The 20,693-nt window shown below is 38.1% G+C and overlaps 2 protein-coding genes across 4 annotated transcripts in view; one reads left to right on the top strand and one right to left on the bottom strand.

The window, feature by feature from the left end:
• LOC133653755 (uncharacterized) overlaps positions 1 to 3,809 on the bottom strand; it is a 29,680-nt gene extending 25,871 nt beyond the window's left edge. The window contains exons 1-3 of one of the 2 annotated variants that reach the window (XM_062053411.1): positions 3,735 to 3,809; positions 3,046 to 3,649; positions 120 to 344 (exon numbers count right to left, since the gene is read on the bottom strand). In XM_062053411.1, coding sequence (XP_061909395.1) covers positions 120 to 344; positions 3,046 to 3,630 — 810 coding nt within the window. In that variant the 5' untranslated portion in view covers positions 3,631 to 3,649; positions 3,735 to 3,809. The other variant, XM_062053412.1, reaches the window with a different exon arrangement.
• A 1,289-nt stretch (positions 3,810 to 5,098) lies between these two features.
• LOC133653752 (oxysterol-binding protein-related protein 2-like) lies at positions 5,099 to 19,611 on the top strand. Of its 2 annotated transcripts, none has more exons than XM_062053404.1 (14): positions 5,099 to 5,211; positions 5,457 to 5,586; positions 6,661 to 6,775; positions 6,941 to 7,016; positions 7,593 to 7,727; positions 7,823 to 7,920; positions 8,001 to 8,183; positions 10,495 to 10,602; positions 10,679 to 10,768; positions 10,849 to 10,975; positions 11,546 to 11,650; positions 12,055 to 12,178; positions 12,263 to 12,353; positions 18,517 to 19,611. In XM_062053404.1, exons 2-14 carry the CDS (start codon positions 5,550 to 5,552, stop codon positions 18,617 to 18,619), a joined length of 1,392 nt encoding a protein of 463 aa, XP_061909388.1. In that variant the 5' UTR covers positions 5,099 to 5,211; positions 5,457 to 5,549; the 3' UTR covers positions 18,620 to 19,611. The 2 variants fall into 2 exon arrangements, with proteins under 2 accessions (XP_061909388.1, XP_061909389.1); XM_062053405.1 differs by having other exon boundaries at positions 5,159 to 5,292.
• Positions 19,612 to 20,693: the final 1,082 nt, after the last annotated feature.

Raw genomic sequence — 20,693 nt, 5'->3', positions numbered from 1 at the left:
GGATTTATATTTATGATAACAGTGTGTTTAGTGATTGGGGGTAGTAGTGGTTGACCAAAAAGCCAATTGTAACAGAGGGAGGATTTAATTTGTGGGTGAGTGAAGAAGAGCTGTCTGACCTTGATATCATGCTCCAAGTTCCTGACCAGTTCTCCGTCCACCTGCCCGGTCTGGGCCACCCGGATGCTGCGTCGCTCAGCCTTGCGGAGGCGGTACTGTAAGATCCGGCTGGTCTTGTTGGCTTCGTCCAGCTGATGCCGCAGGTCCTGAAGCTGGCATACCTCCTCCTCCTGGAACATGTCACGCATTTCCAGCATCTCACAGCGCAACTCCTCCACCTCATCCTGGGACAGACACCATACAATGCTCAGAAACCAACACCAACCATAGTCTATTTAAAAAAATACTTGTTTTTATCCATTCATTTTCTATGATTATTTTTCTGTTCATCGTCAAAGGGAAGCTTGGGCTTTTCTCAGCTGATTAAGCGGACTTCAGGTCTCCAGTCAATGCCGCCTATTTAATCTATTATGCCAGCTAACTAGAAAATCATATAATGTATGTATCTAGTTTATGGGTTCTTAACCCTTTTGACCTCAGGGCCCAACTTTCTCACAACAGACGAGCCCGAACTCAAATATTAACACTGAATTAGTAATCTAACTCCATCCATCCATCCATCCATCCATTTTCTACCGCTTGTCCCTTTAGGGGTCGCGGGGGTGCTGGAGCCTATCTCAGCTGCATTCGGGCAGAAGGCGGATTACACTCTGCCACCAAGTCGCCACCTCATCACAGGGCCAACACAGATAGACAGACAACATTCACACTCATATTCACACAGTAGGGCCAATTTAGTGTTGCCAATCAACTTATCCCCAGGTGCATGTCTTTGGAGGTGGGAGGAAGCCGTAGTATCCGCAGTCACGGGGAGAACATGCAAACTCCACACAGAAAGATCTTGAGCACAGGATCGAACCCAGGACCTTTATATTGTGAGGCAGACGCACTAATCCCTCTTCTACCGTGCTGCTCGTAATCTAACTCTTGATTTTAATTATCAATAATTATATCTAACCTACTTAGTTTATAAACTTGGCAAATTATATGAAACCATGTGTTAATCACAAAGAGTATTATTTATTTAACACATAAACCTTCGGCTTAGGTCAGGCTGATTATAAAAATAAGTACAGTACTAACCAAATATAGTGCTTACGAAGGGACTTAAAATTCCTGACAAAATATTATTGCACATATAATGATGTTGTGCTAAAATAAATAAATAAGTTAATGATAAATATATTTCTTAAGTTAACTGTCAGTAAAATGAAAATGAAAATGAAAATACAGCTTCACCACTTTAGTCATCATTTTTGCGGTTAAGAAACTTCTCTATGAATTTAGCTCATAACTTCTTGTGTTTGTTTGATATTGTTGTTAAAAAAATAAAAAAAATAAAAAATATATTGTTGTTACTGCCACATGTGGTGAAAAAGTGTATTACAAATGAGTACCGCTGCGCCATAAACCTGATAAACAGATATTTTTTGGCGGCCCTCAAAGGTGCGGTCGCGGCCCAAAAAAGGGCCCTGCCCTATAGTTAAGAAACACTGATCTAGTTCAATTGATAATCTTCCTTTAGGAATATTGTAATTTCAAGCCTCTTTGTACCATATTGTTATTTAGGACGTGCCATAAAATGTTCTAATTTCTAGTAACTGTTGCATTTTCTTAATACTACAGCTGGCTATCAAAGTTAACGAGTTAATGTGTATTTATCCGTCATCATTATCAACCAGATAGAACATGTTAACGCAGTTAACCTATTTGCAGAATGATTCAAATTTCCTGAAACGTCGCTATCAACACATTTTGGGCAGTTTGTCCAAGTAGCATTACGGTCATGCATGCACAAATAGACATTTGAGGCGGTATTGACAAGCTGCATAAGCAAACAAGTTAAAATGGAAGACCCTAACCCATAAGCGCCGATCCCATGGGTGCTTCGGGTTCCTAGCACCCACGGGCAATGCCGAGCACCCACGTGGGATTGATGGAAACTTTCAATCTTTAAAATAACTTTTGGATAATCATGTTCATTTTGTGGCGGGTTTGTCCGTTTTACAAAGTAATAAAGCCACAAATCATATGGGATATTAACTTCGCTGAACATCTTTTTTTTTTAATACACACACACCGAGCACCCACTGGCAGAAATGTAGATCGGCGCCTATGCCCTAACCCAGTGGTCCCCAACCACCGGTCCGGGGACCAGTACCGGTCCGTGACACATTTGCTACCAGGCCACACACAAACATTAGTTAATTTATAAACTATCGCATTTTCTACAGCTTAACGTTCGCCTGTCCCACTAAACACACCAATAAGCTTGTTAATAGATGTATATTACAATTCCTTTATATTACAACTTTAGCGTTATAATGAGTTTATTTTTCACACTCATTTTTTTGCTGTTTTTATCTGCCACATGTGGAAAGCCGGTCCGTGAAAATAATGCATACAGTAAACCGATCCCTGGTGGAAAAAAGGTTGGGGACCCCTGCTTTAACCAACATGTTGGCCCTCTTGATGGTAAATTTGAGGACCAAAAAAAGACATGAAAGAACCGTCGACCAACAAAGTATTATGTACACTCTGAGGCAGACATTCTCATTTTAAAATAGCACATTAATAACACAAAAGGATTAACAGATCCACATTGAAATGGATACATGTATATGAAAAACAGGACAGTTTTTTTTATGATGTTTAAGGTGTTAAACAAACATATCAAGTGCAGTCAGTCTTTCCTCATGCAAAATGAAACACAATAAAGATTAAAAATAAATTATATACGATTGTGATTAATTCAAACTAATCCACTGCAACCATAAATCTAAATAAAATATAAAATATAATTTGACAACACCTGCTGACCTCTTATGGACTGTATTTTAGCATCCATTGCCCGGGTGACTGTGGGTAAATTCTGCTATACTTCATCAAAAAATATTTTTTTTAATGAAACCTATAGACACTTACTCTCAAATACTCGTTTTCGGACCTCAATTCGTCCACTTCTCTAACCAAGTCATCCGTCGTTTCTGCCATCATGAGGTGCATAAATGCCCCAGAAGAGTTGTACAAGGTCATTGCCCCTGCAGGAGCGCCCATAGGTGGGCAGCAGGTGGTCCCTGCTGCTTCAGCGTCTATGCCGTCAGTGTTCGGACTCTGATAAGCTCTTCTGTCCGTCCACTTGAATTGGTTGTCGCCGGTGGTAGAGTCGCGCTTGTTGCCCTCTGAAGTACAATCGGAGTTTTCCGAGCTGCTGTCGGAGGAGAGTTTCCCCGACAAGCATCCCGAGTCTTTGCTCAGGTCCTCTGAAGCATTACTGGCGTCCGAAAGCTTTCTTGGAGCCGCAGGACTCCTCTGGCACTCCGTCACCGCACTTGTTGACACACATACCGGACGTTTTGCAACACTTTTAACCTCTTTCCCTTTTGGCTGGCTGCAACTGTGGTTGTCTTTTTTCCTCCTCGGGATGGTTCCCTGCTGGGTGTGAGAGGTCTTGGATGGCTTCTGGTTCCGAGGCGCGCTCTTTACGCACTTGTCTCCTTCTCTGCTCATCGTGGCTACTATGTGTTTTCTGTTTTTAACAAAGAAAAAAACAATTTTTCAGTTCAGGGTGACCATGATGTCTATTAAAATGTACATTAAAATGAGTGACTCACTCGACTTGGGAGAGCCACACGAATCACCGTTCTGACTGGACTGTTGCCATAACACGCCGTAGTAGTCGAGTAACCCCTTAGTCGGTCAATATCACTTCCGGTAAATTATTTCACAATAAAACATTTTTTAGTCAGTTTCTGCAATGGTAGGAGATTTTTTTTTCCATGTCTTCACATCGTTTATTTTTTGCATTAGATTGCTATGGTACTGTACTGCCAACTGAAACATTTGTGTGCAGCCCATTTGGAATAAACTTTTATTTTTAAAATCCTATTTCCGATTAGCGATAGTAAATAGGATTTTCATGGAAATTACTCTTTGGACATTTTGTAACCGGAATTTCACGTCAATAATTAATTATATTTGATCGTTTAATGGAACTAAAATTCAAATGTATTTAAAATATTTGGAAAATGAACTTTTTTTGATTGCATTTATTAGCAGATTGTGAGGGAATATAATACATCATATGAATCAGTACAGAATCAGTTTACTATAGTACATATTCCGTCCAATTGACCACTAAATGGTAACAACCAAATACATTTTTCAACATGTTTAGTTCGGGGTCCACGATAATCCATTCATGGTACAAATATCAGCATAATTCCATAATTGTGATGTTATGTACAAACTATTACATTTCCCCCAAACCACTATTAACCAATTTGTAGACAAATAATTTCACTTAATCGTATTTTAATTGTCTGTGGGTGTCTTTTATTCATTTATTTATTATTATTATTATTTACTTTATTAGAACGCACACACAATTTACATAAACAATACAGAACAGGATGAACATGTAGTTTACATATAAGTGAGATGTAAAAAAGTAGCTTGAGGTTATCTTTTTAACATAAATTGCAGTTTTGAGAGTCGTTTTGGTCCTTTTTGGGTTCGTAGAGAGATTCAGGTTATCCACATATGACATCAATACTATTTTAAAATCAATGACACTTGGTCGTTGATTTGTAAACTTAACACAATATATAAATTCAGCCAAAATTAAAAGGAGGTTAATTGATAATATATGATTTATCAATTTCTAATGTATCTAATTTATAAAGGCCAAATAGTACATGTCTGATAGTATTTTTTAATGAGGATTACATTTTGGAATGTATTAAATTATTTAGGTCAGTCCAGAAAACACGAGAGTACGTACTCTTTTTTTTTTAATGGGATGTTTTGTCTGCATTGGAACAAAAAGTGCGCAATGAGTCAATTTTACTTTTGTATTTTAGAGTAACATTTGTAAAGTCATTTGAGGGTGACCTCTTTCACTTTTGTTCTTCTATCTAATTTATTGTCAAAATAACGGATTGCCAATTGCGTCATATTCACACTGCGCTCTGATTGGCTGATGTATATGTCAATCATTTCGTCCTTGCCACCGATTCCGCCCATCTCCAAAGGCTGGGCTGTCTTCAATTGTTTATGTTACCAGCTCACTAGTTTGACATCTATTCACAGGTATATTATTATTAAACTATATCTACATACACATACAAGTATCCAAACTGCCCTTTGCTTGTCAGGGTGTGTGCTGCTAAGGTTAGTTAATGTCTCCGAAGGCATTTGAACTCAGCAATGTTGCTAACTGCTACTTTAGCTAGCTGCCCTAAAGGCTATTTTATGTTTAAACAATGGCTTGTTATGAGACAGCTGATATACATATAACTACGTATTTCTGTAACACGCCGTCCGTATGTTTACAGGTTACGTGTTTGGCTGTCTGCGATGGTCCGAGAGAGTGATGTTTCGTTGCTGAAAATGACTTCGGAGTAACAAATCTACTGTTTCTACTCACTATGAACAGCGAGGAGGAGTTTTACGACGCCGAGACAGGTGAGACAGGACGACTGCTGTTGCACCATCATTGTAGTGACACCCAGTATTTTACGCTGTCACTAAAAGTAACAATGCTCTTTTTATGGGTGACACTGTCATATTAATTGAGCAAGTTTGCAGTGGCGTAAACCCGCAATGCAATTTAACTGTCAGAGAGTAAGAAGAGGAGCCAAACGTTAGTTGACCAGACTAGCTGGGGAGCCAGACCTATGCTCTACTATCAATATAAGGTTGCTCTATAAAATTGTAAGAAAAAAAGAAAGTCTTTAACAAAACAATAAGTACATTTTTATTTTGCCCATTCAAAAGTCAGCAATTTTCTTTTAAGTATTCCTGCGGCTCATGTCTTAAAGACTGATCACCCTCAACATGGCTCACCTGTGGTAACCTGTCAAACTTCGGTTTGGTTCCGTGAACTTGCAGTATTTTTCTCATGCAGTTGTAATTGGGCTATATTGTGTCTGTTTTTAGCTTTTGAAGCATATTTTCTTATTCCTGTTTTTGCTTTTGGATCATTTACATGTTTTTGGACCGTTTGGACATTGCTCACAATACGAAGGTCCTGGGTTCAATCCTGCGCTCGGGATCTTTCTGTGCAGAGTTTGCATGTTCTCCCCGTGACTGTGTGGGATCCCTCCGGGTGCTCCGGCTTCCTCCCACCTCCAAAGACATGCACCCGGGGATAGTTTGATTGGCAACACTAAAATGCCCCTAGTGTGTGAATGTGAGTGTGAATGTTGTCTGTCTATCTGTTTTGGCCCTGCGATGAGGTGGCGACTTGTCCAGGGTGTACCCCGCCTACCGCCCGAATGCAGCTAAGATAGGCTCCAGCGACCCCCCGGGACCCCGAAAGGGATAAGCGGTAGAAAATGGATGGATGGATGGATGGGTTGGACATTGCAGCGCATTTGCCCATGTTCTCATTGTGGTTTCTACACATTGACTTTCTAGTTAATAATAACCATTTCTCAGTATTATGAAATGTCGTCCTACTTAAATGGTAAATGAGTGTAAATTGCTCTTTGTGCATGAATGAAAAGATGTTTCTTTTCCTGCCCTCATCCTCCCCAGGGCTTGAGTCAGATGATTCCTTGGAGGTCAGTTTCAAGGATGCCCTGGTGCTTGACAGCAGTGATCAGGTGACTGATAGCTCTGCTGCAGAGCAGAATGCAGTGTGGCAGCGTAGGTGAGGAACTGTGCATGGTACTCTAACAATTTTTCAATGAAAACATTGCATTTCTGATTGGTAACACATCTTTTGAGTCGTTGCAATTACATACACCGTTAAATAGAACTACATTTGTTAGTGTGATTAAATCAAACAAAATTATGTATTTTTGTTTTTTACAAGGAAAACCTTGCCTGCTGAAATGATCACCAGAAACAACTTCAGTGTGACGAGCATACTGAAGAAATGTATCGGCATGGTGAGTTTTACTTGGTTAAAGAAAAGCATATATTAAGAATTGTAATGCTTATGATATTAATGGAAGCATCACACAATGCACTTTTTGGTCTATTTTTAAGTACAGCTTTTAACCATTCTTTAATTTTTGTGGAAAAAATGTCTATTTTGCTGTCACATATTCCCTTCCAAGAGCACAACTCCTTCCTCCTACTTCATTATATTGCTGTCAGATATTCATTTCCAAGAGCACGACTCCTTCCTCCTACTTCATTATATTTCTATTTGCCTCAGCAAAAAGATGAGTTTGACGTTTTTATTTGTATATGTATGTCCATATCGGGGAAAAAAATACTGGTGTAATTATTATACAAACTGAACCTTTTTTATCCTGTTTAATTTATGCTCGTCAGCTATATTTGGTTTAAGAATCCCATTTTTCAGCATCAAATGGTACCAAAATAACTTTAGTGAAAAGGATACATATTTGCTATATGTGAGCACCATCACAAAAGCATTTTAGCAGACTTGTGTACATACTTGTGCTCTGAAGCTTGCCATTTGTATGTTGATGGTCCTTTATATTATGTTGCTGCAGGAGCTGTCCAAAATAGCGATGCCTGTTGTGTTTAATGAGCCCCTGAGCTTCCTCCAGAGAATCTCGGAGTACATGGAACACACACACCTCATCCACAAAGCCTGCCGTTTGTCGGACTCTACAGACCGCATGCAGGTACGGTTAAATCACGGCACACTGATCCATATTAAAATTTCACATTTTCGAGCTAACACACTGTATTAAATGTAATCTTAATGTCACCACAACAGGTTGTTGCCGCCTTTGCTGTTTCAGCTGTAGCATCTCAATGGGAAAGGACTGGAAAGCCATTTAATCCTTTACTGGGAGAGACTTTTGAACTCATGAGGTATTTAAGAATGCATTACACATTTCTTTCTTATCCATCTTCTTTATTTATTTTATCTTTGAAATATTTTTATTTTTTAGAGAGGACGATGGCTACAGATTGATCTCGGAGCAGGTAAGCCACCACCCGCCCATCAGTGCCTTCCATGCAGAGTCTCTGAAGCAAGAGTTTGCTTTCCATGGATCCATTTACCCAAAACTCAAGTTCTGGGGAAAAAGTGTCGAGGCCGAACCCAAAGGCACAATGACGCTGGAGTTACTGAAGTGAGAATTTGTGAATTAACACCCGCATTCTCACACACACACTTTCATTTGCTGCACTGCATTTTGATTGGTTTGCAAATGTTAGAACTGTATCTTGTGCATCTTAATGATGCTTTGAATGTTGTCAGATGTCTTGTGGCCAAGAATGAAGCATGCTTAAACTTTGCTTTCATGTTGTTAGAAACTTTTTAGACTGCTGCCATTGTTGCCTCACCACCGATAGCATGTGTGCTGGGAGGCAAGGAAGCAATGTTTTAAATCATTTTTACTTCTATTTAAGTTAAACACAACTTAACAAACCGGTTACTGGGGGGCTATTATTGTGAAAAATATATAAATGAAGTGTTCATACTAGGGATGTGCCGATTGATCGGCCACCGATCGGTATTAGCTGATTTTTGTTAAAAAAGAGTATGTGATCAGCCATTGCTGATTAATGCTTTTAACTGCCGATCACAAACGCTGATCCTCTCTGGGTGACAAGCGACTAGCAGCTAATTATGTATCTCCATACACAATGTGGAGCCACTTCCCTAAGCTAATGATAATCACCTCCATTGCGGTAAATAAACTGCATTTCTTAGTATTTAAAGTATCATTACCAAGTATTATCACTGAAGGATGAGAAAGCCAGGATCAAGCATGCTAATAGCTAAGCTACCCTAGCCTGAAACCACACCAAGAAATAAGTGCTTAGTAAAGTTTAAGAAGTGTAGATGGAACCATGCTACAGCAGAAAGTATGGCTGGGTGATAAAACTATATCAATATACAGGTATATCGCGATACACATGTATTCGATATTAATAAAAAATGCAGCCGATAAATTTAAATTATTATTATTTTTTTGTCAGAACAAACCGGAAGTTGCGAAGTAAAGTTGTTTGCATAAACAAAGGCACTCGCTCTCTTGTAACCGAGCAACGCAGGAAGTGATCACTGATCAGTGGAATTGACACGCTAACAGACCATCAAGTAAGTATCAACTATCAAGTTTGCTTGCGCCATTTTGTTTACTTGGGGTTTATTCTTTGCATGGGGTGAGAAGAGAAACTGAGAATGAGTGCTGCAGAGAGTGAATAACTTGTCGATAAAAAAGGAAAAGTCACCTCGACAGTATGGCAGTCTTTTGGATTTTTTAAAACGGACCGTAGTCAGACAAATGTACTCATAATCAGTAATGCCACACTACCTTATCCACGCTCACCCTTGAGCACAGTCGGCACTAAACCTGCAGAAAATATTTTTTTTCTCAGGTTTCTCTTGTGTTTAAATTTACAGGCTTGGCACTATATATATTGTTACACTTTATTAGGCGTTTCTTACAAAGTCCTTTTTTTTGCACATTTAATTGTGGAAAATTATATTGTTAAGTGTTGAATTAGAGTTTAGAATTTTGTTTACGTTGACGCAGTGTTTTCCATGGTTGTGTTGACATTTCCTTTCCTTTCTGCCTTGATAGCGGATGGGCTTATATACAGTATAGTCAGAGGAAGGTTTTAAATGTTTTAAATTAAAATGCTTACATTGAATATATTTTGTCTCCTGGTTCTTATTTTTCATAGGTCATAAAAAATATCAATAGTTATCGACCAATATAAAACACCTTTATCGTGATACCGTTTTCAGCCATATCGCCCAGTCCTAGCAGAAAGTAAGCCGTTATTAACAGGAAATTAACAAGTAGATTAATAATAATAATATAAAGGCAAATGTTTGTGTGTCATCATTGTCACAGTCAGTACATGACATGTAAGAGGAGGATCGGATCAATCCATAAATTGGTGGTGTTGATATTAGGGATGGTATCAGCATATGATCGATACTAGAATGATCAGATCAATATTTAAATTGTCATCAAAGCATTTTTTTGTTTTTGTTAATGTTTAAAAACTAAGAATAATTCCCTGGATCCAGGAGGACTTTGAGGGCAAAACCCAAAGGGTTTAAATAAGTAGCAGATAGTAGTTTTTGGTTTTGTTTGGTTATTGTGGACTGTTGACTTTGTTTTGCTCTACCAATTGTTTGTAATAAAAGAAAATAAAGAACTAGTTAAATAGTATGTTGAACTGTCAATAGCACTCTCTATAATGAAATAATTTTTTTTTTTACAGTTATTGCATGTAATTGGTGTTGTATCGGCCAAGCTCACTCATGGATGATCAGTATCGGAATCGGCAGCATAAAACCATGATCGGAACATCCCTAGTTCATACAAATATACACTTAAATAGTTAAAAGACATAACTTTGCACATTTTATCTCTCAAGACTAAACCATGCAGTCTTCAAGAAGCTGCAAATTTCTTTCAGACATAAAGAAGCTTACACATGGACAAACCCAATGTGCTGTGTGCACAACGTCATCTTAGGAAAGCTTTGGATCGAGCAATATGGAACAGTAGAGATTGTAAATCACAGGTATGATGACAGTTACTGTGTTGAAAGCAGATATAGATACCAGACTACTGACATTGTCATTATAACAATAATTCAGCACGGGAGATAAGTGTGTGTTGAACTTCAAACCCTGTGGCATGTTTGGAAAAGAGCTGCACAACGTGGAAGGTCACATACAAGACAGCAGGTAAGATGGAAGCACATTAGTCAGGTATCCACCAAGTCTTTTACTGCATCTTCTTTATGTCCCTCCTCTTGCTCAACCAGTAAGAAGAAACATAGTGTGATTTATGGAAAGTGGACCGAGTGCATGTACAGTGTGGACCCTAAGGTCTATGAAGCACACAAAAAGTCCGACAAGAAGGCAGGAGGGGACTCAAAGAAGCTGAAGCAGGTGAGTGCTGTATGGAATCCTTGCATTTTGCTCCAGATTTATAAACTCTGAGTGAGAAGTCGCTCATAAGGAACGACAACACCTGAGGGAAGGATTTAGGAAGGAAATTGCTTTGTCAAAAAAAAAAAACGTGCGTAAAAGCATGTTAAGTGTTGGCTAATCAGGTACAGACTTACTGATCACACAGGTCCGATAAATCAGGTTGTACCTATTTTTGACATGTATTATTATTTGTCTTTGAAAGAGTTTGTGAATTAATTTGATCTCTTCTTTCACAATAACACGCGTGACAGTAGTAGCAGGTAAGGTAAAACATTGTACATAATGTATGTAGTGTGCTGCTGCTGTTGTCTAGTAAGTTATGTCCAAGGTGTAGTGTATGGTTAGCTCTTTCCCAGCACTTACCCATAATGCCTTGCAATGACATATTTGCTTGAGAGATGTGTCCAATTTGTGACAATTTTAGTTCTGTGACATAGCTGTTTGCATTGTGTACTGTACAAAGGGCTCCATTACCGTTTTCCACTTTTGACAGCGTTAGTTATTTTTTGTGTTTATCTGTTTGTGCAGGAACATAGTTGTGAAGATGAGAATGCCGTTCTAGAGACTGTAACTGTGATACCAGAAAGTGCCTTACTGTGGAGGATATCGCCACGACCCGCTCACTCAGAACAGGTTGGCTTGCACAGTGCATATATCAATTAATCATTAAAACTTTATTTGTAAAGCTCCTTACATCCGCTATAGCTGCACTAAAGTGCTGGACACCAAACAGTGCAAGAAAAACAGCAAAATACAAGAACGGATAATAAACATGACAGGTTTAAATTCATAAGTATCACAGTGATCTTAAGAACCAAAAGCGTCTCAGAATAATTGGTTCTTAAGTTTAGTTTTAAACAAATATAGGTCTCTAATTGTCCATAGTTTGGCAGGTAAAGTATTCCAAACCCTGGGACCAGCTATGGAGAAAGAGTGATCGCCATATTGTTAATATTTGGAGCAACGAACCTCCAACAGCTGTTACGTACTTGTATATTTCTTTCCAGTCAAGTGTAATTGTATATACTCTCGTTCAGATGTATAACTTTACCAGCTTTGCCATGACACTAAACGAGCTGGAGCCCGGCATGGAGCAACTACTTGCACCGACTGACTGTCGGCACAGGCCCGACATCAGAGCCATGGAGAACGGAGAAATAGGTATCACCAGTCTAAATTTTCAGGATGTTTTAATGCTTCGTTTTTAAATGATTGCTTCTGTCATCTGATTTTGTGTATTTGCAGACAAAGCAAGTGCAGAAAAAGAGCGCCTTGAGGAGAAGCAGAGGGTTGCGCGTAAAGAGCGATCCAAGGATGAGGAGGAGTGGTCAACCAGGTAAATCTGACCCTGTCCAACTTTCAAAAGCTTGGTAGTTCAACTTCAGTGTGTCACCTTAAAGTACCAGTATAATAGAAAGACAATTTGACTTATATGCTGAATTTTGTTTTATCGTATCCATTAAACCATATCCAACTGTATTTCCAAATCCGCAAAGTATGCGAAAATACAGTCTAAACTTTACAAAATGCCTCAATTTGAGACAGCCATTTTGAATATTCCGCTCTAAATTGCTTAGGCAATTTCTATAGATACGGGGTCGGATAATGTCATAATTGGAACATTGCTGCACTTTGACCATATCAACAGATCAGTCATACTGGAAATACGCAAAAAAAAATGTTATAAGCGCCAACACAGACAAAATATTTTTCAGCGACAAATTCCTAACTGAAAGCTAACTATTAGCTTATGCAGCGGCATTAATTGAGCCAGTCGGTGTCCTGCTGGGCGTATGCATCTCAGCTCGTCAAAGTTATTCTAGATTATAAATCATGCCCCCCACCTGGTTAATAGGAGGATTTAGCCATAAATCCAGAGATGTATCATTTGTGACATTTATTTTTGAGATCGAGACAAAGACACAACAACCGAATACGGTGTCTGTAGGCAGCAACTTTTCCTTTTAACCCTTCGTGTGGATTATGATAGTTTTTATTGAAACGGGATACAAAACACATCATATCTGCTACATGATGCTTATGTTTCATAAAAGTTATATCTGTTTAATACACAGCTTCTAAAACTTGTAGATCACCTTCCTTATATTCAGGCTAAAAGTTATAAGGTTCTGGATCATAATTTGTCCCAAAGTAATGATTGTTGGCTCTCACAAAGGCTCCTTGATTAGCATTGTTGTTGATGAGGAAGGGATCTGTGGTTCCCACCTCTACGTCAAGGATGACGTGATTGGCTTGCTCATTGTCCCTTAAAATGGCTCCGAAATCTCTGTGAGATTTATGCTATTTTGATCATATCTATTTACTTGAAAATGTTGTAAGTCTTTCGGTGTTATAAATCAGATACTGGTACAGTGGGTATGGAAAGTATTTCAAACCCTTCAAATGTTGTCACTTTTTGTTTCATTGCAGCGATTTGCTAAAATCAAAAAAATACCATTTTATTTCTCATTAATGCACACTCAGTACCCCATCCTGACAGAAAAAAACACAAATGTAGAAATGTTTCAAATGTATTAATAATATAAAACAAAAAAATCACATTTATTCAGACCCTTTGCTTACTTTGTTGATGCCCCATTTGGCAGCAATTACAGCCTCAAGTATTTTTGAATACAATACCACAAGCTTGGCACACCTATCTCTAGGCAGTTTCGCCCATTCCTCTTTGCAGCACCTCTCCAGCTCCATCAGATTGGAGGGGAAGCAATGGTTTTCATCCAGGATGTCTCTGTACATTGCTGCATTCACATTTCCCTCTATCCTGACTAGTCTCCCATTTCCTGCCGCTGAAAACCATCCCCACAGCATGATGCTGCCACCACCATGCTTCACTTTTGGGATAGTATTGGACTGGTGACTGGTTTCCTCCAAACATGATGCCTGGCATTCGCGCCAAATAGTTCAAGCTTTTTCTCATCATACCAGAGAATTTTGTTTCTCATGGTCTAAAAGTCTTTCAGGTGCATGTTGGCAATTTTTTTACTAAGAAATGGCTTCCGTCTGGCAACTCTACCATACAGGCCCTATTGGTGGTTTTCTGTAGAGATGGTTGTCCTTTTGGAAGGTTCTCCTCCCTCCCCTGAGGTGGATGAAAACCAACGCTTCCCATCCAATCTGATGGAACTTGAGAAGTGCTGCAAAGAGGAATGGGCGAAACTGCCTATAGATAGGTGTGCCAAACTTGTGGCATCGTATTCAAAAAGATTAGGGATGATGTTTGATAAGAAATTATCGAGTTCGAGCCTATTATCAAATCCTCTTATCGAACCGATTCCTTATCGATTCTCTTATCAAGTCCAGATAGGTTGTTGTATATGGAAAAAAAAACACACAATATTTGGTTTAACAAAAGCTCACTTTTATTATATAAGAAAACAATTTAATCTAATAAATAAATAAATATTGACTGTTACCCCCCTAAAAAAATAAAATAAAATAAATAAATATTGACTGTTGTTACCCAAAGTATATTAAGTGGGATTTTTCAGAAAAACAAATATATACAGTAACACAAAAACAACCTGTCTCTGTGATCACTATAGGTGTATAAATAATAATATAGTGTTAAATAAAATCAGTCCCTTGGGCACAAAACTGAAAATAATACAGCTCTCCAAAAAGTGCAATTCTGCTGCTATTTGACATAACTGTTTGTTATGATGCTTTGACATTTTTGCACTTTATTAATTTATTGAAAGAAAATTCTATGAAAAGTTTTTTGCAAATGTGGTTACAATGCTAAAAAAATAAAAGTTAAAGCTAAAAAAGAAATACACTTTATTGAGTTAACATTATTTCTTTATAGGGGGAAAGATGTTATGAGCTAGGGAATATATCAACTACACTACCCAGCATGCAACGGGAGTGACGAGCATACGAAAAGTGTTGTTACATGTCGTCACCCGGCAGCTAAGAGTGGCGTTATGAGCACGCTGTGAAAGTAAACGTCAAGAACTCAGCCAACACGCCAGGTCTGCATTATTTATAATTAGACAGACAACACATATACAGTGTGATTTTGTTTTGTTTAAAGGAAAGAAAAACAAAAGTTAAAAAAGGGAGATGTCATATATGTATGTGCTGCGGTTGCTTTAAGAACGTTGCGACAGCTGCCGTAAAGGAGGTGCGTTGCTAGCCTTGTTGCTATGTTTCCGGTTGGTCGTAAAAGTGTTCGTCATGTGTTTGTGCTGTCACGCCAAATTTCTTCCCTCTACAAAAACCTTCCCTCCCCCATTTACTTCCGGGGCTGCGTCCAATAAAATCACAAAGTTGCCGGGGGTCCTTAACTTGCACGCGACTGTCCTGTTTCGCGCCTGTACAAAAAATGACTGAGCTACGTGACGCCATTTCTTGTGATGTCACACGGAGCATTTCTGGTCGGGGCGGGATTCGTTCCGAGGGATTCGAATAAAGAACCAACTCTTTTTCTTTACTATAGTGGTCTCGATAACGGGTACCGGTTCTCAAAAAGGGATTCGAGTCCGAGGACTCGGTTCTTTTCTTATCGAACAACCGGGAAAACCGGTTTCGAGTATCATCCCTAAAAAAGATATGAGGCTGTAATTGCTGCCAACGGTGCGTCAAGAAAGTATTGAGCAAAGGCTGTGAATATTTATGTACATGTAATTTTTTATTTTTTATTTCAAAAAATTGTACATGTTTTTTTCTGTCAATATGTGGTGCTGAATCTACATTAATGAGAAATAAAATGAACTGTTTTGATTTTAACAATAAAACAAAGAGTGAAAAATTTAAAGAGGTCTAAATAGTCTCTGTACCCACTGGGTCCCATCAGGGGTCGGAAACCCTTTTGGCTGAGAGAGCCATGAAAACCTAATATTTTTAAATGTATTTCCGTGAGAGCCATATAATATTTTTTACACTGAATACAACTAAATGCGTGCATTTTTAAGTAAGACTAACATTTTTAGAATATAATAAGTCTCTTATTCTTTTTAATAACATTGTTATTCTAAAGCTAACCAATAATAAATAAAATACTTATTACCATTAATGTGACTTCTTAAACAGGTACGGTAGAACAGTGGTTCTCAAATGGGGGTACGCGTACCCCTGGGGGTACTTGAAGGTATGCCAAGGGGTACGTGAGATTTTTTTTAAATATTCTAAAAAATAGCAACAATTCAAAAATCCTTTATAAATATATTTATTGAATAATACTTCAACAAAATATGAATGTAAGTTCATAAACTGAACATCAAATCAAGTAGGCTATTCCATTCATTACAATGCAACAATGCAATATTCAGTGTTGACAGCTAGATTTTTTGTGGACATGTTCCATAAATATTGATGTTAAAGATTTCTTTTTTTGTGAAGAAATGTTTAGAATTAAGTTCATGAATCCAGATGGATCTCTATTACAATCCCCAAAGAGGGCACTTTAAGTTGATGATTACTTCTATGTGTAGAAATCTTTATTTATAATTGAATCACTTGTTTATTTTTCAACAAGGTTTTAGTTATTTTTTAAACTTTTTTTTCCAAATAGTTCAAGAAAGACCACTACAAACGAGCAATATTTTGCACTGTTATACAATTTAACAAATCAGAAACTGATGACATAGTGCTGTATTTCACTTCTTTATCTCTTTTTTTCAACCAAAAATGCTTTGCTCTGATAAGGGGGTACTTCAATTAAAAAAATGTTCACAGGGGGTACATCACTGAAAAAAGGTTGAGAACCACTGTGGTTGAAAACGGATGGATGGATTAAAATGCATGAGAATGTTTTATATTTTGAACGTTATTTTAACACTGTGATTACCAGCGGAATTATACATGATTTAGCATGTTAAGCAGTGTCAGCTAAGATTTATCTGAGAGCCAGTAGCAGTCATCAAAAGAGCCACAGGTTCCCTACCCCTGGTATACATGATTATAGCTTCATTATAGAGGCAACTTGTTTTTCCATCATACTGGTACTTAAAATAACAACATATTCTTCATGGTGAAGATATATATAATCTGTAATCTAATCCTCTATATCAGGGTTGTCAGGTAATTTTTTTAATTGGCCCGCAACACATTTTCAAGGTAAAATAAACATGCCCTGATTTAAAACATTTCACACAAAAAACAAAGAATAAATGTAACTGTCCCAAATCCCCCCAAAAATGGAACCTGAAATCCGAAATGGCCAACAACCTGTGCGTTTTACCTGTATTGAGGATTTCCGTGTCCTGTCATGATGAACATGTGGACACATCTCTTGCAAGATGGTAAGTGTTTAATGCTAATGCTCTCAAAAAAGTTTAAGTTGGTGGAATAATAAATATATGAATCAAGTATAATGATAATAAGAAATTAAATATTTTAATGGGGTTAGATTAGATAGTACACTAATTTGCTTGTTACCTATAACACAAAGCTATTAAGTGGATGTTTTGTTCAGATACTTGAGCATATATTGACTGATTGACCTACATTGTATTGGTTTTAGTAATTTAAGTGTACATAATGTAGCAAAGTGGCCCCTTGCATCTGTATGTTAGTAATAATAATTAATTATAATGATAGTTAATTTTATTTATAAAGGGTTTTTGACAAAGACGGGGAAAAACATGCGCACTCATAAACGGCACGTGCAAAATCAACAAACATGGCAGTAGACGCAAAGTTAAATCATGAAATGCAACCTTACCCGAGCATAAACGATGCATATTTATCCAGGATAGTCTTGATACCAATTTCCTTGATCCAGTCACACACAAAGGAGTTTGTAGACCCACTGGTTTTTACTTCTGGAAAGAAGTCACGTGACGAAATACAAGCAATACAGTATTATTGATTGCAAAATGTCATGCTTTGGGCTGAATGTATCAACATCTGCCTTTCAAGGTATCACTGTACTACTACCTCGCTGTGCGAGGATAGTGGTGACTGAGAGAGGCAGCCAAAAAAGTGGACAAGTGATTGTCAAAAATTCACAATTCAAAGCTGACTTATGTAGGCCTTTTGGTTTTCAAATGAAAGAAGGGAACTAATAAGCTGAACAAAAATGATGCAGTTTACATATTGGCTATTTAAGGGCACAGCCAACACTGCAGTAAAATTAGTGCAGCAGCTGCCGAACCTTGTTGATGTGAAGCAAACTCCACTGGATGGCACTAAAATGCTCCCATCTACCTCAGCTCGAGCTCAGAGGGTCACAGAGTCGATGATGCATTTCATCTGTAAAAATGTGTTTTGTTGGAAATGTCCAATTAAGTTGCATATTGTTTAATAATAATGTGAACTGTATTTTGTCCTAAATTTCAGCTGTGTTTTCGGTGACACAGTGTACTTTAAATTTTCACATCTGTTCAGTGGATTGTTCAAACCGTGACACAATATGTCATAATATCTTTTCCTGACTAAATTTTTTTTTTAAAATATGTATCGTACCCTAAAGTCCTTATTAATACCAAATACACTTGACATGACACTGACCTAACATTTTGTGCATTTCCTTTCAGGTGGTTCCAGCTGGGAACAAACCCTCACACCGGAGGAGAGGACTGGCTGTACAAGGGGGGATACTTTGACAGGAATTACGTGGACTGTCCCAACATTTACTGACATAGGAAGATATTTTCACTTGTTTCTATTGACATCTTAAGACTGGTGTGCCGTATAGGACACTGTGGCTGCTAGCATTTGAACTCAAGAGAAGATCATGATCACGTCAGCCATAGAAAGGTTTGAGTAAGTTTACTTCCTGTAGATCATATGCCCACTACCCTCACCTTTTATGTGCTCTACTTGTGTTTCTGATGATAACAGTAATAGTCCACATTGAGTAAATGTTACACATGTTGAAAAGGATTTAAACCACCTGTGTGATCTCAATAGAGCCGAACATGCTGCTACGGGACACAAAGCTTCAATTTATGTTTTAGTTTAGGTACTAATCTAAACTGTTGCATCTACACACCATCTACGTCTTTTGGGTTGTATAAAAATAATATCAATATCAGGACTTATTTAAACACATACGCTACTTTACTATAAACTGTAAAAAACAACAATTGTTCGCTCTAAACACAGAAGTGTTTTCTATCATGAGTAAGAAAGAGAGAAAGCGGCTTATGCTTAAGTTTACTTGCACAAGAAAATCATTTTGGTACATGTTATTGTTTTCCTCTGTATCTCAGATAACGTGTTGAATAGTTGGTGCATGTATTGTCATCAAGCTGGTCCTCTACACCTCTTAAAGCCATAATTTACTTTTTGCACTGAGGTAAATCAATACTGTTAATGTATTTACACAATACTTCAAAGCAAAGGGATTGTGAGCATTTTAGGTTCAACAGAAAGCTGTGACTTTTGCCTTTTATTTTCAAACAAGTACCATTAATTCCGACATGCGAGAGTTTTTTTAATTTTCTTCCTACAACGAAAGCCTTGTATTTCAGAGCAGGGCCTAAACCTATGCAAAGTGATCCACCCAGTCTACCTTTCTGAAATGTGAAACATGTAACAAATGTAATTTCTGTTGAGCATGTAGTCGACATGCGATTGCGGACTACAGTCCTCACCAAGTGAGCATGTACTGTGATGTTTTCATTTTGTTCTTGAGCACTAACTTTGCATCAAAACTGCACAGTAGAAACCTCACTGTTCTATGCACATATTATATAATGAAGCATCATTTATGCTCCCAGATGCTTTCTTGAGTTACAAGCACTTTCAACCCTGCACTCACTGAAGATGCAGGATTCATATTCATCCTATTAATGATGTCTATTATCTCATTGAGATTGTTCATATTGTCTGTTCAGTGGTCATCCTTCATGAGACACATCCATATACAAACCAGGTATACTTAATAATAAATCTTAATACGGACTTTTAAAATTAAATAGTCTTTGTCTTGTTTTATTTGTCTGGTCTCACAGGTGCATGTGCCTCACAATAGGAAGGTCCTGAGTAGTCCTGAGTTCAATTCCGGGCTCGGGATCTTTCTGTGTAGAGTTTGCATGTTCTCCCCGTGACTGTGTGGGTTCCCTCCGGGTACTCCGGCTTCCTCCCACCTCCAAAGACATGCACCTGGGGATAGGTTGATTGGCAACACTAAATTGGCCCTAGTGTGCGAATGTGAGTGTGAATGTTGTCTGTCTATCTGTGTTGGCCCTGCGATGAGGTGGCGACTTGTCCAGGGTGTACCCCGCCTACCGCCCGAATGCAGCTGAGATAGGCTCCAGCACCCCCCGCGACCCTAAAAGGGACAAGCGGTAGAAAATGGATGGATGTATTTATAAATATGACTGGAAGAAAGGTACCAATTACATACATTTATTACCTGAAAACAATTATTAATCACAACACTAAGCAAACAAAACATACATTTTATAATTAGAATGTGTTTCGGTTTTATTCCTTGGTCATTTATATAGCATTAAAAATAACCCAAGTTGACCAAATTTAGTGCTGTACAGACATGAAAACAAATTAGAATATTGCAAAACAATGTCAAATGTACATTTTAACACGCAAGAGGAATACAATACCAGAACAGTAATTATATATTTCAAGATGTGTGAAAAACATATCAAATAAAAACGAGAAGTAAGGTGAGGGCGGACCTACGTCACTTCCGCCTACCAATCCCCTAGCAACCGGGAATTCGTTGAAAAACAAACCAGCTCACAGC

Source organism: Entelurus aequoreus, linkage group LG07 (assembly GCF_033978785.1).
Source record: "Entelurus aequoreus isolate RoL-2023_Sb linkage group LG07, RoL_Eaeq_v1.1, whole genome shotgun sequence".
Classification (NCBI taxonomy): Eukaryota; Metazoa; Chordata; class Actinopteri; order Syngnathiformes; family Syngnathidae; genus Entelurus; species Entelurus aequoreus.
Note: the sequence above shows the minus strand (reverse complement) of the source record. Positions and strands in the feature narration are given on the sequence as shown.